This window comes from Electrona antarctica (genome assembly GCF_951216825.1).
Source record: "Electrona antarctica genome assembly, chromosome: 10".
NCBI lineage: Eukaryota > Metazoa > Chordata > Actinopteri > Myctophiformes > Myctophidae > Electrona > Electrona antarctica.
The window spans coordinates 32,560,399-32,575,430 of NC_136791.1; the positions used below are offsets into that span (position 1 = coordinate 32,560,399).

At 45.2% G+C, this 15,032-nt stretch overlaps 1 protein-coding gene across 2 annotated transcripts in view; it reads right to left on the minus strand.

Moving 5' to 3' along the window:
* The window catches only part of camkmt (calmodulin-lysine N-methyltransferase), a 131,315-nt gene that overhangs the window by 32,016 nt on the left and 84,267 nt on the right, over nt 1-15,032 (minus strand). For both annotated transcript variants that reach the window (XR_013791003.1, XM_079512662.1), the window contains exons 4-6: nt 12,406-12,466; nt 11,330-11,381; nt 8,188-8,251 (exon numbers count right to left, since the gene is read on the minus strand). Coding sequence is in view for 1 of the 2 variants with exons in the window: in XM_079512662.1 (XP_079368788.1) it covers nt 8,188-8,251; nt 11,330-11,381; nt 12,406-12,466 (177 nt within the window). In the remaining variant the exon portion in view is untranslated. The remainder of the gene's footprint in view (nt 1-8,187; nt 8,252-11,329; nt 11,382-12,405; nt 12,467-15,032) is intronic.

The following is a 15,032-nucleotide window of genomic DNA, read 5'->3' on the forward strand; positions in this document are numbered from 1 at the left end:
GTGCTTGCTTACCTTGCTATCGTTACGATAAAATCGCTCGATGGGTTCATATTTTGAACGAGGCAGGTCAGAGGTCAGAAATTAAGAGCTTAGTATATCCATCTGATCAAAACCACGGAGATACGAGGGATTCTTTCTGCAGGGGTAAACAGGGAAGTGAGCGGGACCGCGGATGTGCGAAGAGCAAGGAGTATGGTGGCCTTGGAGGCCAAAAAAAGAAAAAAAAAAAGAACAAAATTCAGAATATTTTTCTCTCGTTTGATATCAATGAAAATGCGCTAGGACGTGTGTACACGTCCTAGCAACCCGTCGGTTGGATTAGTTATGACGTTCCCACACATTGTATGGTCTAAATGGGTTAAAGATGGAGTGCCGTGATTTTTCCCCACCCTTGTATTATTATTGTATGTAAGGAGAAAAACTTTTTTCAAAAAAGTGTACACGCCCACCAGTTCATTAACAGTTTGACGGCCGCTAATTGACATTCCTGTTATTTGTTTAATGCGTTTAATTCGCTGTTTTAAAATAATTAAAAAGAAACAGCGCATTTATCCGGGACCTGATGACGAGGCCGTCGCGTTATGATGACGAAACCGGAAATCAATGAATGAAGTACTGTGACCTCATAAACACATGAAAAACTGGAAGAAATACAAAAATCACAGCACAGCACAGCACAGCACAGCATTCTATCTGTCTGTCTACCTATCTATCGAATTTGCCTTAGTTATTATAGGAAAATGAATGAATCCCGTCTCTCTACACTGTCTTATATATAGATGTATAGATTCAAAGTGGTCCAGTGTGCTACCGTATGTCCTGGACTATGTGAGGGTCAAGTGGCTTGGTCAAGGGTCACTCACCCACCATAACCCACATACACACAGCATTCTGACTTTTAGCTTCAAGTTCTCCCTGACATAATGTTTTTGCATAGTAAAACATGGCAGTATAATTAGGTCAGTAGTTCAGGTTTTGTGGATTTGCCTGTTTTGTCGCGTCACATGACCATTTCAAAATAAGAATGACCCCCCCCCCCCACCACACAGATGACAGTGTGGAGCTGAGAGCCATCCAACAGCCAGATCACAGCAGACTATAGCTGGATCAATAGGAACTGTTAGGAAGGCTTTTAGCCACACACACACACACACACACACACACACACACACACACACACACACACACACACACACACACACACACACACACACACACACACACACACACACACACACACACACACACACACACACACACACACACACACACACACACACACACACACACACACACACACACACAGGCTGGGCGATTGATGTCAAGTTGTCTATTAATACACTAGCTGGTGGAGTCATGAAGCAATTCAATTAGGATTTCCTTGTCTTTAAAGCCGGCAAAGAGCTGAGACAAATCCAATCGACACAGAGTGAGAGAGACAGAGAGAGAGAGAGAGAGACAGAGAGAGAGAGACAGAGAGAGAGAGACAGAGAGAGAGAGGCGTGATAAATTGATGGATGGATAGATAGTTGGAGAGGCAATCCAGGATCAAAGAGAACCCCTGCACACATACACCAACAAATAGATTAGCATACATTCTCACACACACACACACACACACACACACACACACACACACACACACACACACACACACACACACACACACACACACACACACACACACACACACACACACACACACACACACACACACACACACACACACACTCCCTGTACACCTGTGCATCAGTGTGTTGGTGCATAGGGGTGAACAGAGTGAAGAGCAGAGGGGCTTACTGTAATCTCATCACTGGCACACCAGTAGGAAAGAGGTCAAAACACACATGTACATGCACACAGAGATGCACGCAGCACGCACATGCACGTGTACTCACACACTTGCCCAAAGAATGAGATAGGAAGACACAGATATAGAAAGTGAGACAGAGTCAAAGAGAAAAGAGAAAGACAGAGGGAGGCAGACAGAGGTTCACAATTAGAACATTGCTGGACATTGAAGAAGAGGGTAGCACAGGTCTGCCCAGATCAGACCGGATACCCAAGAGGCGAGAGCCTAACCGAGAACCGAGCCAGTTCGGGCCCAAGATATTGACTTCCCTCGGTCGGAACATCTAAAATGCAATTACCCGAAAGAACCCGTGAGGATCCGAGCTTTATATATAATATATATAGAGGCAGAGCGTTTAATATATTATATTAAACGCTTCAACTTTAAAAATGGGTTTAGAAAACAGACATACAGTATGTTTAATTATTACATTCTAAAATCCTGTTCTAAAATGTCTGTTCTACATTCATGCCATTTGGAATGGATTTGGAATGGAACGCATCCCAATCTGGAGGTCGGTTTGTCCGACTCCGAAACACACAGCGTGCACACACACGCACACACACAGTCACACCAGCTATATTAATGCAATCATGGCGGCACTCTTGAGTGAGGTGAAACGCGAAATACAAATCAAAGAGTATATAGAAAGCAAGCCCCAAAAGGAAAGTCAACTGTGTGGGACCTTTTTTGTTGCGATTGTCGACGGCTCCAGTAAGAAGGTCGGTGCTTACGCAACCCTCTGCTCCGCTGCGTCGGAGAGGTGGTGGTGACGCTGACGATCCTATAGACGAGCAGTCACATGGCATGGTGAAAATAAGCATAAAGTACAGTAGCATCGGACACACAACGGGTCCATATCTATTTAGGATCGGATCCCATTTTAATCAGCTCAGTTTCGGACCGGATCCAATCCTTCTCGGTGCCGTTTCGGGCCGGGCGCGGTAAATTAGAGCGTTTCTCGTGTCCGTTCGGTTCTGTCCAAATGTCCTTGGTTCCGATTTGATGGACCGGTGCTACCCTCTACATTGTGCTACCCTCTACGTTGTGCTACCCTCTACATTGTGCTACCCTCTACATTGTGCTACCCTCTACATTGTGCTACCCTCTACAAAGTCTACATTGTGCTACCCTCTACGTTGTGCTACCCTCTACATTGTGCTACCCTCTACATTGTGCTACCCTCTACATTGTGCTACCCTCTACATTGTGCTACCCTCTACAAAGTCTACATTGTGCTACCCTCTACGTTGTGCTACCCTCTACATTGTGCTACCCTCTACATTGTGCTACCCTCTACAAAGTCTACATTGTGCTACCCTCTACATTGTGCTACCTTCTACTACAAAGTCTACATTGTGCTACCCTCTACATTGTGCTACCCTCTACAAAGTCTACATTGTGCTACCCTCTACATTGTGCTACCCTCTACAAAGTCTACATTGTGCTACCCTCTACAAAGTCTACATTGTGCTACCCTCTACATTGTGCTACCCTCTACAAAGTCTACATTGTGCTACCCTCTACAAAGTCTACATTGTGCTACCCTCTACATTGTGCTACCCTCTACATTGTGCTACCCTCTACATTGTGCTACCCTCTACATTGTGCTACCCTCTACAAAGTCTACATTGTGCTACCCTCTACATTGTGCTACCCTCTACAAAGTCTACATTGTGCTACCCTCTACATTGTGCTACCCTCTACAAAGTCTACATTGTGCTACCCTCTACAAAGTCTACATTGTGCTACCCTCTACATTGTGCTACCCTCTACATTGTGCTACCCTCTACATTGTGCTACCCTCTACAAAGTCTACATTGTGCTACCCTCTACATTGTGCTACCCTCTACAAAGTCTACATTGTGCTACCCTCTACATTGTGCTACCCTCTACATTGTGCTACCCTCTACATTGTGCTACCCTCTAAAAAGTCTACATTGTGCTACCCTCTACATTGTGCTACCCTCTACAAAGTCTACATTGTGCTACCCTCTACATTGTGCTACCCTCTACATTGTGCTACCCTCTACAAAGTCTACATTGTGCTACCCTCTACATTGTGCTACCCTCTACATTGTGCTACCCTCTACAAAGTCTACATTGTGCTACCCTCTACATTGTGCTACCCTCTACATTGTGCTACCCTCTACAAAGTCTACATTGTGCTACCCTCTACATTGTGCTACCCTCTACAAAGTTTACGTTGTGCTACTCTCTACATTGTGCTACCCTCTACATTGTGCTACCCTCTACATTGTGCTACCCTCTACATTGTGCTACCCTCTACATTGTGCTACCCTCTACAAAGTCTACATTGTGCTACCCTCTACATTGTGCTACCCTCTACAAAGTCTACATTGTGCTACCCTCTACATTGTACTACCCTCTACAAAGTCTACGTTGTGCTACCCTCTACATTGTGCTACCCTCTACATTGTGCTACCCTCTACATTGTGCTACCCTCTACAAAGTCTACATTGTGCTACCCTCTACATTGTGCTACCCTCTACATTGTACTACCCTCTACATTGTGCTACCCTCTACATTGTGCTACCCTCTACAAAGTCTACATTGTGCTACCCTCTACATTGTGCTACCCTCTACATTGTGCTACCCTCTACATTGAAGCACAGCATTATTTGCCCTCCAACACTTTCAGCAGACGTGAAGCAGCCATTGGCATGCATCAATCATTCTTAATGGAACATTTCCATTGATTTTCAGTATGCCTATTCAAGGTCAAGGCACAGTCCAACTTCTGCCGGACTGTGTTTGTTTGTGTGAACTTATCCCTGCAAGGACTAATGTACTAAGAAATGCATACATTGGGGAATTTTACTGGTCATTGCTTTTTAAGGACCTGTTTTGGTGATTATAGTGCTTAGGTTTAGCTTAGAATAAGTATTAGGTTAAGGTATGTAGTGGTGAGGTTTAAGGCTTAGGGACTGGGGAACGAATCTAGTCAGTGGAAGTGAACAAAGACTCTCCGTCCCAAGTATACTAATCTTGTATGTGCGCTCGCATGTGTGTGTGTGTGCGTGTGTGTGTGTGTGTGTGTGTGTGTGTGTGTGTGTGCGCGCGTGTGTGTGCGTGCGTGTGTGCATGTGTGCTCGCACATGTGCGTATTCCAGTTTGTGAACTAGGTCGCAAAGCTTTCAGGGAGGAGAAAATAATTTCTACATATCAGTGTATGCAGCCCATTCAGTGTATTTCCCTTTCTGCCATATCGGCTCATCTATTTGGCAGTAACGCTCTGAGCCGTATCACAGCCTACTATCTGGCTCCGTTATAAAAACAGAGCGCACAATGACACCAAACAGTGGCCATTAGCCCTCCAGTCAACAGCCATGGGAAGTAGTTTCCTCGTCAGGAGGAAATGCCTGCACTGTACACTATATGGTTGAATGGGCCACTTTTGGCAGAGACCATAAAGCATTATGCTGTACACACACGCGCGCGCGCGCGCACGCACGCACGCGCACGCACGCACACACACACACACACACACACACACACACACACACACACACACACACACACACACACACACACACACACACACACACACACACACACACACACACACACACACACACACACACACACACACACACACACACACACACACGTTTGTATTACTAAAGCCTGAGTTATACTGAGTTGCATGCTAGTGTAGCACAATGGAATATGCTCACAACGCGAATACACACAAGGTTGCACGCACGCACGCACGCACGCACGCACGCACGCACGCACGCACGCACGCACGCACTCCAGTCTATTCCAGTCATTCTCTGATTTAATTCTCAATTTCTCTGACTTTTTGCTGTGAAACAAAGGTGATGATCAGTGTGTGTGTGTGTGTGTGTGTGTGTGTGTGTGTGTGTGTGTGTGTGTGTGCAAGCGCGCGTGGTGTGTGTGTGTGTGTGCGTGAGCATCTGTGTGTTTCACACAGGTTGTTATTGTCTGGCCTCATTGTGATCAGTGAAGGCAGGGACATTGTGAGGGTTGAGTACAGAGATATTGTAAACAGAGTTACTGTAAATATGGACGAAAAAGGGCCTTCGCGTTTTGTCAACAGGGCAGAATCGTGGGCATTCTTTCCCTGCTTTTGTGAAACATCTGTGTCGAAATCAGAGCTCCTTCTCTCGCTCAAAATAAAATGGAGGAACATGGAGAGGGAGGAGAGGTGTTTAAAAAAAGAATGAATGGAGAATGAAAAGACGAGGACGTGAACTAAAACTTCTGAATACACAGGTTTAGGTCCAATAAAAAAAAACCTTGCAAGTGCAGATACAAAAAAAAAAAAAAAAGGTCAAGTTCATTTTTTACAACCTATTTTATAAGCCATTCGTCACAAGATGAGAGACGTGCTGTTCTGATGAGTGCTGCTGCTGAGATGTTTGTCCCTGAGTGGGTGCCATCGGAGATCACAGACAAGAGCACCCAATCTACGCAGGCCCATGTTTTTATGGCAGTCAAACCTAAGACAAGGACGTCACACACACACTCCGTTTCAAGATTGTGCATGAAAGGGTTCGAGCCATGCTGTTTGGTTCCTCATCAGAGAATCACTTCCCTGGTGAAAACGGCTTTGAATCTGCGTGAAGATCTACTCTCAGAGATGGATATGGACCAGAAGACGTTCAAATGTTGATGAGATGCATAATTGACGTTAATGCTTAAAGCCTTTAGATTATAGCTCTGTAACTGTGGTTGCAATTAGTGTTTCATATACAGAGAAGAAATAATGGCTGTGCTGCTGTAATTCAGCAAGTAGCAGAGACTGTGATTGTGCAGTTAAGAGACTTTGCACTGGTTTAGATCACCTTTGGGGCACCCTGGTGGCTCGTCTCTGCCTGTACTGCACTGCATACAGTAACAAAGGCTAATGTCCTTCCTGCAGTTGGCCCAGGTTGAAATCAAGTGGTGGATAGATAATTGCGACCGTAGGTCGCATTTACTATGAAAACCTGCATCTCTCATCCGTCCGTTAGTTAGTTAAGGCTCATTCATAGTCTGGATTTTCGGTGGTGGGGTGACCACCGGAGCTGAAATAACGTTGAGCGGTGGTGAGTAAAAACAGAGAGAAGGGCTGGGGCGGCGGCGGTGGTTTGCTCTTCACCGCGGCTCGTGACGTCATGTTGTAGTTCGGTGGTCACCTCACCACCGAAAATCCAGACTATGAATAACGCTTTAGTCACCCACGCCTCCATATATTGTCATGCCTCGTGACATCACGCCTCCATATATTGTCATGCCTCGTGACATCACGCCTCCATATATTGTCATGCCTCGTGACATCACGCCTCCATATATTGTCATGCCTCGTGACATCACACCTCCATATATTGTCATGCATCGTGACATCACGCCTCCATATATTGTCATGCCTCGTGACATCACGCCTCCATATATTGTCATGCCTCGTGACATCTTGTGACATCACTTGACATCATGGAGACCCTTAGATCTCCATATCTGCATATATGGACCACGGCCAGCAACTCTACATCTGACCTCATACCCTTAGATCTCCATATATTATGGAGCTGACCTGTTCTGACATCCCATATGTTGATCCACCCCCACCCGTCCTTCCTGTTCTGACATTCCATATGTTGATCTGACCTCATCAAACCCTGTACACTCAAGACACGCTCCATATGGCCAGTACAAAATTCATTCCATATGTTGATATGACCCCCCCATGCCAAAGCGCCAGCGCTCGCCCAGCAGTCTGCCGTCACCAAGGCGGATGCGTGTAAGCGACCGCGCTTCTCGCCCTCAGGGCGAGAAGCGCGGTCAAGTACAAGTGAAAGTTTTTCTCAAGTTAAAGTTGTAGGAGAAAACTCTCCAAAATAACCTACTAGCCTATCTATTCACCCATGAAAGCGTACAGGTATACAGTATATGTCTGTCTCTGTGTGTGACCTGGCCATAACTTGGTTAAGAATAAAAGCAATTCTGTCGGACCGATCCGAGAACCGAAAGCCGCGAATATCTATCGCGGAGAACGCCGGCGGCTGAAGGGCTAAATTTATACACATCATACGCCAGTGTTGCACGGCAAAAGAAAAAAATGATCTACTGTACAAGCTCACAACGTGTCACGAGAGCTTGTAGATCAGTAGATAGATACTGTAAGCACTCATTAACACAATCAGACATTGAAAACCTGTAGCAGAAACATGCCATACTTTCTCCGCAAACGGCCACATTCCATATGTGGGAGCAGAATAAACACAAAGGCTTCACACAGACAGAATAAGGATGATTAATTGTGCGACAGTGAGAGAGAAAGACAGAGGAAGAGGCAGATGAAAGGATACTGTGAATGGCCTTCTCATTCCCATCTGATAGCAGGACTTCATTCACGTCAGCACAAATGGCAACCTGAAAGAGAGGGAGAGGGGGTGTGTGAAACACGGAACAAAAAGAACGAGAGAAAAAGCACCCCTAGATGGAGCAAACATCTCAATTGTCCCAAACGTCACTTCTCTCTCTCTCTCTCTCTCTCGCTCTCTCTCTCCCAAACACACACACAATAATGATAGTCCCCATATCTACAAAGCTTGACTCTCAACATGCTCCTCTCTCCCTCTCTCTCCCCTTTTCTCTCTCTCACACTTACTCTCTCCACCCTGCCATCTCCATCTCTCTCCTGCTTTCGCCCCGCCATTTTTTTTTATGTCTGCATTATTTTAATCATTCAATCAAATCAGTCAATACTTTTATCATGGCGTCCGGCGGTGGGGGCTGCTATCTTGCTATCACTCTGTTGGGTAATTGCATTGTGACAGGGGATGATGGCGAGCGCGGGGCCTTTTCATTTGGCGCCGGGCGTTTATCGGGCCGAGCCATCACTCGCAGCGCGCCTGCCGCTGTCACTCCGCACTCGGCTCGCCGGGCCTGCCTGATGCCCTTCATATAACTTTGCAGCGAGACCGAGAGAGACAGGAGAGAGATCCCATTTGGGGGGGCAAGCCGAGCAGTGAGAAGGCTTTGTGCTGTGCAGTGTGTCTGCGTGAGAGAGATGGAGATAGAGAGACAAGGGAGGGAGATTCACATTCTTTATTCTTCTCTTTGCAGATTTTTCTTTTTAATCAGTAAGTGTGTGTCAGGTTGTCAATGTGTGTTATGAATGGAGAGCGTGTGAGCCAGTGCATCTGTGTGTGTGTGTGTGTGTGTGTGTGTGTGTGTGTGTGTGTGTGTGTGTGTGTGTGTGTGTGTGTGTGTGTGTGTACGCAGGTATGAGAGAGGGATAGAGAGAGAGAGATGGTTATTGTGTTTTGTTAATACCGGTATGCACAAAAACCCTTTAAAGGCAGATTCAGTCAATTCAGGTCTCAGATGACATATTGAAAATACATGCAATCTATCACATCTATAACACACACACACACACACACACACACACACACACACACACACACACACACACACACACACACACACACACACACACACACACACACACACACACACACACACACACACACACACACACACACACACACACAGTCCCCTGTGGTTGTGTAAGGGGGCCAGTGAGTCCCACTAGCTCCTCTAACAGAGTTAGGCGCCTCCGGGCTGCAGGGGACAAACAGGCTGGAAGAACGAGAACGCAACCTGCACCCTGGATGGCCAGACCTAAATCGCTTCTTGTCAGCTAGCAACATCATTATGCAGGACATTGATTGGCGATTGAGTGGCTGAAGTGTGCGTTCTTCAGAATGGTCATCCCCAGGGCGACCAGGTACAAGCTTGGCATTTCTCTTCAAAATAGGGATGCCTGTTTGAGGTGTTTTCACATGCGACGTCACATTCACGTTACATTAGGCATGATGGTGATCAGCACTTCTTTACAATACTGTTCTCAGTAAGTTATCTGGATGTAAGTTGTGGAAAGTAAAAAAGTATTTACTCAAGTACTGTAGCCTACTTAAGTACAATTCTGAGGTACTTTTCATTTGCTTGAATATTTACATTTATCAATAGTAATACTTGTAGTCCACTGTGTTCAGATACTTTGCAGATTTACTGGTACATTATTAATACAAAACATGCATTAAATTAACCACTTGCAAATAGCTTATCTACGAGCTAACAACGCATGGCGACATGTTGTGAGGAGAGAGAGAGAGAGAGAGAGAGAGAGAGAGAGAGAGCTGTGAAGGAAGGTTTCCATCTCAAGCCACCAATGTCACAACATGGTGTATTGACTGGCCAGAGATAAAACCAGATGGACACACACACACACACACACACACACACACACACACACACACACACACACACACACACACACACACACACACACACACACACACACACACACACACACACACACACACACACACACACACACACACACACACACACACACACACACACACAGATCGATGGGACACTGACGCCTAGATATGTGGAGGGGCTCTTAAGACCCTGGCTAACAACCCCTATAGCTGACAGGCGAGCCGTGTGCGTGCATGTGTGCGTGCATGCATGTGTGCGTGCGTGCGCATCAACGTGGGGTAGCTTCTATCTAAGCCCTTACCTAACAGTAACATGTCATGTGCGTGTGTGTGTGTATGTGTGTGTGTAATTTTTTTTTTACCTCAAATAATCATGCAGTGTACGTAGTACTATTAAGATGATCTCTGTTCATACAGGGGCTACAAAATAAATCAGAATTGATGAATAGGTACAGTATGGGTCACCTATCTTTCCTAACATGCAACATCATGTGTGTGTTATGTGATATGTGTATTATATATGTTATGTATGTATATGTTTAATTTGTAATAAGCCACAAAACAATGGACATTCACACAGCAGCACTTAACACAGGAGTTAACTTGATAGGCTGTGTTAAAGGGGAATACCAGTCATTTTCAACATTGAACTAAGGTTATGTTAAAAGGATAAAAAAAGAGAAAGCCCCGGGGTCTTGTTTCCATTGTGTTCCATTGTCCTCAATTCATCAGTAATACATATCTCTGCTGTCGGGAGGAAACCTCATAACTCCAAAATGTTCATTTTTCAGGAAATTAAGAAAACCTTATGTTTTTAAAACAAAGCAATACAGCCTCATCAAAGTTGGTGTTGTAACTTTATGTATTGTCAATTACTTCCATGAGAGGGGGAGAGGTGGTGGAGTTAGTTGATTTAGCAGACAGTTTGAGGGTCCAATGGAGTTAAGGTTTTGTGCAAACCTTTTTACTACTTTCCATTGGTTCAATATTTTCGAAACAACACACAGACGTAAAGGGTGTTAAAAAAAAAGAAGAAAACTCAAAAATGGAGTTATGAGGTTTCCTCCCGACAGCGACGATATGATACATACAATACATATCGGTAAAAACGTGCTTTATGAATGGGGAGCGAACAAGCCATGTCTGTGAGTGCTTGTATGTGTGTGTGCGTGTGTGTGTGTGTGTGCGTACGTGCGTGTGTAGGTATCTTACTTACCATGAGACCTGCAAGGCATGTCATACCTCCTCCTAACTCACACACAGCACCCCTGTGTAAGCAAGAGTGGATGAGAGAGAGAGAATTAAAGATGAGATTCACCTTACATACAGTTTACCCCACGCCCATGTATGGACAGAGACATACACACACACACACAAATATCAATTCTGCTGGTGGCTGAATCATGAACACAGAAAGGCGCAAGCACAATCAGCAGGAAATCAGAGAAACACACACACACACACACACACACACACACACACACACACACACACACACACACACACACACACACACACACACACACACACACACACACACACACACACACACACACACACACACACACACACACACACACACACACACACACACACACACACACCACGCCCGGGGCTTGCACTCTCATTCAACTCCTCTCCCTCTCCTCTCCTCTCCTCTCATCTCCCTTCACCTCCATCTCTAGCTCTGTCCCCTTTCATCCGTCCCTCTCTCTCTCTCCCTCTCCCTCTCTCCCTCCCTTGCTGACCTTCACTGTGCTGCTCTGATCAATAGCCCTCTCTCGCTCTCCTCCCGCCTCTTGAATGTAAAAACAGGAAATCAAAGCCCGGCGTTCTGCCTTGAGTGGAAATCAAAGGTGGCGTCACGCCTCTCCACCCTCTGCTGCAGGGCAGGCCTTGTGCAGAGCACATATCGCCATGGCATGGCACTGCACCGCACAGCACGCCACGCACGCCAGGGAAAGAGCACGCCGGTGCAGAGCAGCACCAGTAAGAGCACTGCTAGGAGGCTATAGGCCAGGACAATGCTTGTACATGTAATTGAGAGCCAATCAGAAGTCGCCAAATTGGCATCTGAACCTTTTATGACCACATAACTTAATCCTTCAGTTTTCTCTTTTTTAAAGGGTCAATGTTATATTTCTATCCACTAGAGGGTGCTTGTGTTCACTAGTGGACACCAGGTTGAACGTGCAAGCCTAATTAGGCTTTAATGCAACATCTAAAACATATTTGCGGGAAAAGTTTGAAGCTCAAAAGTCAGTATAGGGTTCTTATGAAACTTGAACTCACCTGAACATGTGACGTTTCTTCAAGCAGTAATGAGCCATCACCTCTTCAGATGGCCACACACCTACACAAAAACAAAGATCCAAAGACAATGAATATATATTCAAAGATTTGTGCCGCATTTTCACGATTTTTCAAAAATAGCAGACCTACAGTACAAGCTTGTAGCGCGCCACTCGCTATGAGCTTGTAGATCTGCTATTTTTCAATAGCTAAAGTATTACATAATGCTTAGTTAAAACACCAAAAGGGGTTCCCGCGAATCCCGCCCAGAATGGGTTAATACATTTTTAGCTAAAAAGCATTAATTTATACTTTGGCTAATAATAGCAGAGCTACAAGCTCATAGCGTGTCACTTTGTGCCACGCAACAAGCTTGTATATCTGCTATTTTTTGAAAAATCAATTTGTGCAAATCTTTGAATATATTCAATTCAAAGGATTTATTGGCCTAAGAAACATACGTTTATGTTGCATATAATGGGGAATGTATATACAGTTGGAGGGGGTACAGCATTATGTAAACAGAGCTATGTCACATTGTCATATACAGGGTATAAATCTTTTTGAAACATAGCACCAATCTTTTGCAATCACTTTGGGACAAAGTCTTATAGTCTTTTAAAGCAAACATTTGTAACGCAAATCTTTGCTTGACATGAAAAAGTTTGAGCACCACTGATATAGTAACATAAGCATAAACTGTTAGTATTTAGAAGACATTTGTAGAATTGGCCTACAGTCTTAATGGAGAACTATCCAGGCCTTACTTAATAACTATTGACCTTGTCGTTCAAGAGCTACTCTTGAAAACTTCAATTTATTTTGGTTGCCTAGCAACATAGCCAAATATGACTCTCTTTCCTGGCACTGTGCCACACAGCAATGCATGTGACACCGCGTCCTACAGTATGTGTGTGTGTGTAGGGGCATCTCACAAATCTGGACATCTCAGCGCGGGATATTTTAGTTAGCACCTGCATGTCAATGGCTCGGTACTGTACTAGATGTACGACTTCATGACATGCACATAGTGGCATAGAGTGCACTGATTGGTCTATTTTTGTTGGGGCATATAAATACAGACATGGCACGGTACATGATACAATTTCCATTTGACACTTTAACAGTGTTAAATGAACACTGGAGATGTTGCTGTGTACAGATGAACCCTGTTCTAGACAGCTACAAAACACAAACACTTTACAAGAGACATTTCATGTAGTGTATTCACTGTTCTCAGTGTGTGCTTGTTTCTCCTGTGATTTCCACCTTGCCTGTGATCCAAGTGTCTGTCTGTCTGTCTGCCGTAAATCTCCCAAACACACTCTCAATGGAATATGCAAGTGTATGTGTGTGTGTGTGTGTGTGTGTGTGTGTGTGTGTGTGTGTGTGTGTGTGTGTGTGTGTGTGTGTGTGTGTCTGTCTGTCTGTGTTAGAGAGAGAGAGAGACAGGGGTCCAGTGGGTGATAATCACAGCGTGCAGGCCTGTCTGGCTTATCACCTACTGTCAGCCCTTCTCCTTTTGCTGTACGTGCGTGCGCTTACACACGCACGCACACACTCACGCGCGCCCGCGCACACACCTCTTGCCAGTAGAAGAAGTAAACACTCATTTGAATAAAACTTGAGCTTCAGCGTCTGGCTTTTGAACAAGAGGGTTATTTTTCCTTCATGTTGTCATGCTTGTGTGTCCGCATGCGACCGCACATGCATGCATGCACTCGTGAGAAGCGAGGCAGAGGGACACAGAGCGAGAGTGTGGCTGAAACTGAATGAGGGGAATGAGGATACAGAAGGGGCTGTGGAGAGGGAGAAGAGAGATAGAGCACGGGAGAGGAGAGACAGATAGGTGGACAGCACAAAAAACGAGGAGTGAGCGAGGTGGGGGGGGGGGGACAGGAGGAGGGGGGGAAAAGGCAGTCGTCAATATAATAAGCAGCTTACAGCCAGTCTCTCTGCACCTCCCAGTGCAGACATCACCGCTCTCGTTCTCTTAACCTCCATCTCTCTCTGTCTCTCTCTGTCTCTCCCGCTCTCTCTCTCTCTCTCTCTCTCTCTCTCTGTCTCTCACCCTGCTCCGCTCCGCCAGGATTAGCTCAAGCAAGCTGGATTTAATAATGCCTATTGATAAAACGTCCAACTATTCCTATTCTCCATTAAAAAAAACAGGCCTGCTCTGCCTTGACCCAGCAAAACACACACACACACACACACACACACACACACACACACACACACACACACACACACACACAGCCAGAGTGGCTCTGCATTTGGAGAGAAACATGCATATACCTAAAACGTTTCAACTTGTCTATGTAACTGTAATAACAAACGTTATTCGTGTCACCATTAGTGCTAAAATGGTATATAAGGCACACAATGAAGGACACCTTCAGTAGTGTGTTATGGCTCTAATTGCTATGTCCTACTTTTTGTCTGTTGTTTGTTTTGTTACTTTTTCCAGTCAGATATGGAATGTTGGCGGTGTGTGAAAAAAAAAAGAAATCACACCCGTGTGAAGTGAGGGACGCTTTTATCATCATACATTGTCTGATGAATTGAAAATGGAGGACCCTGTTATAAACAAGTCTTTATCATGGTTTCGTCCACAAAGTAGCAGTTTT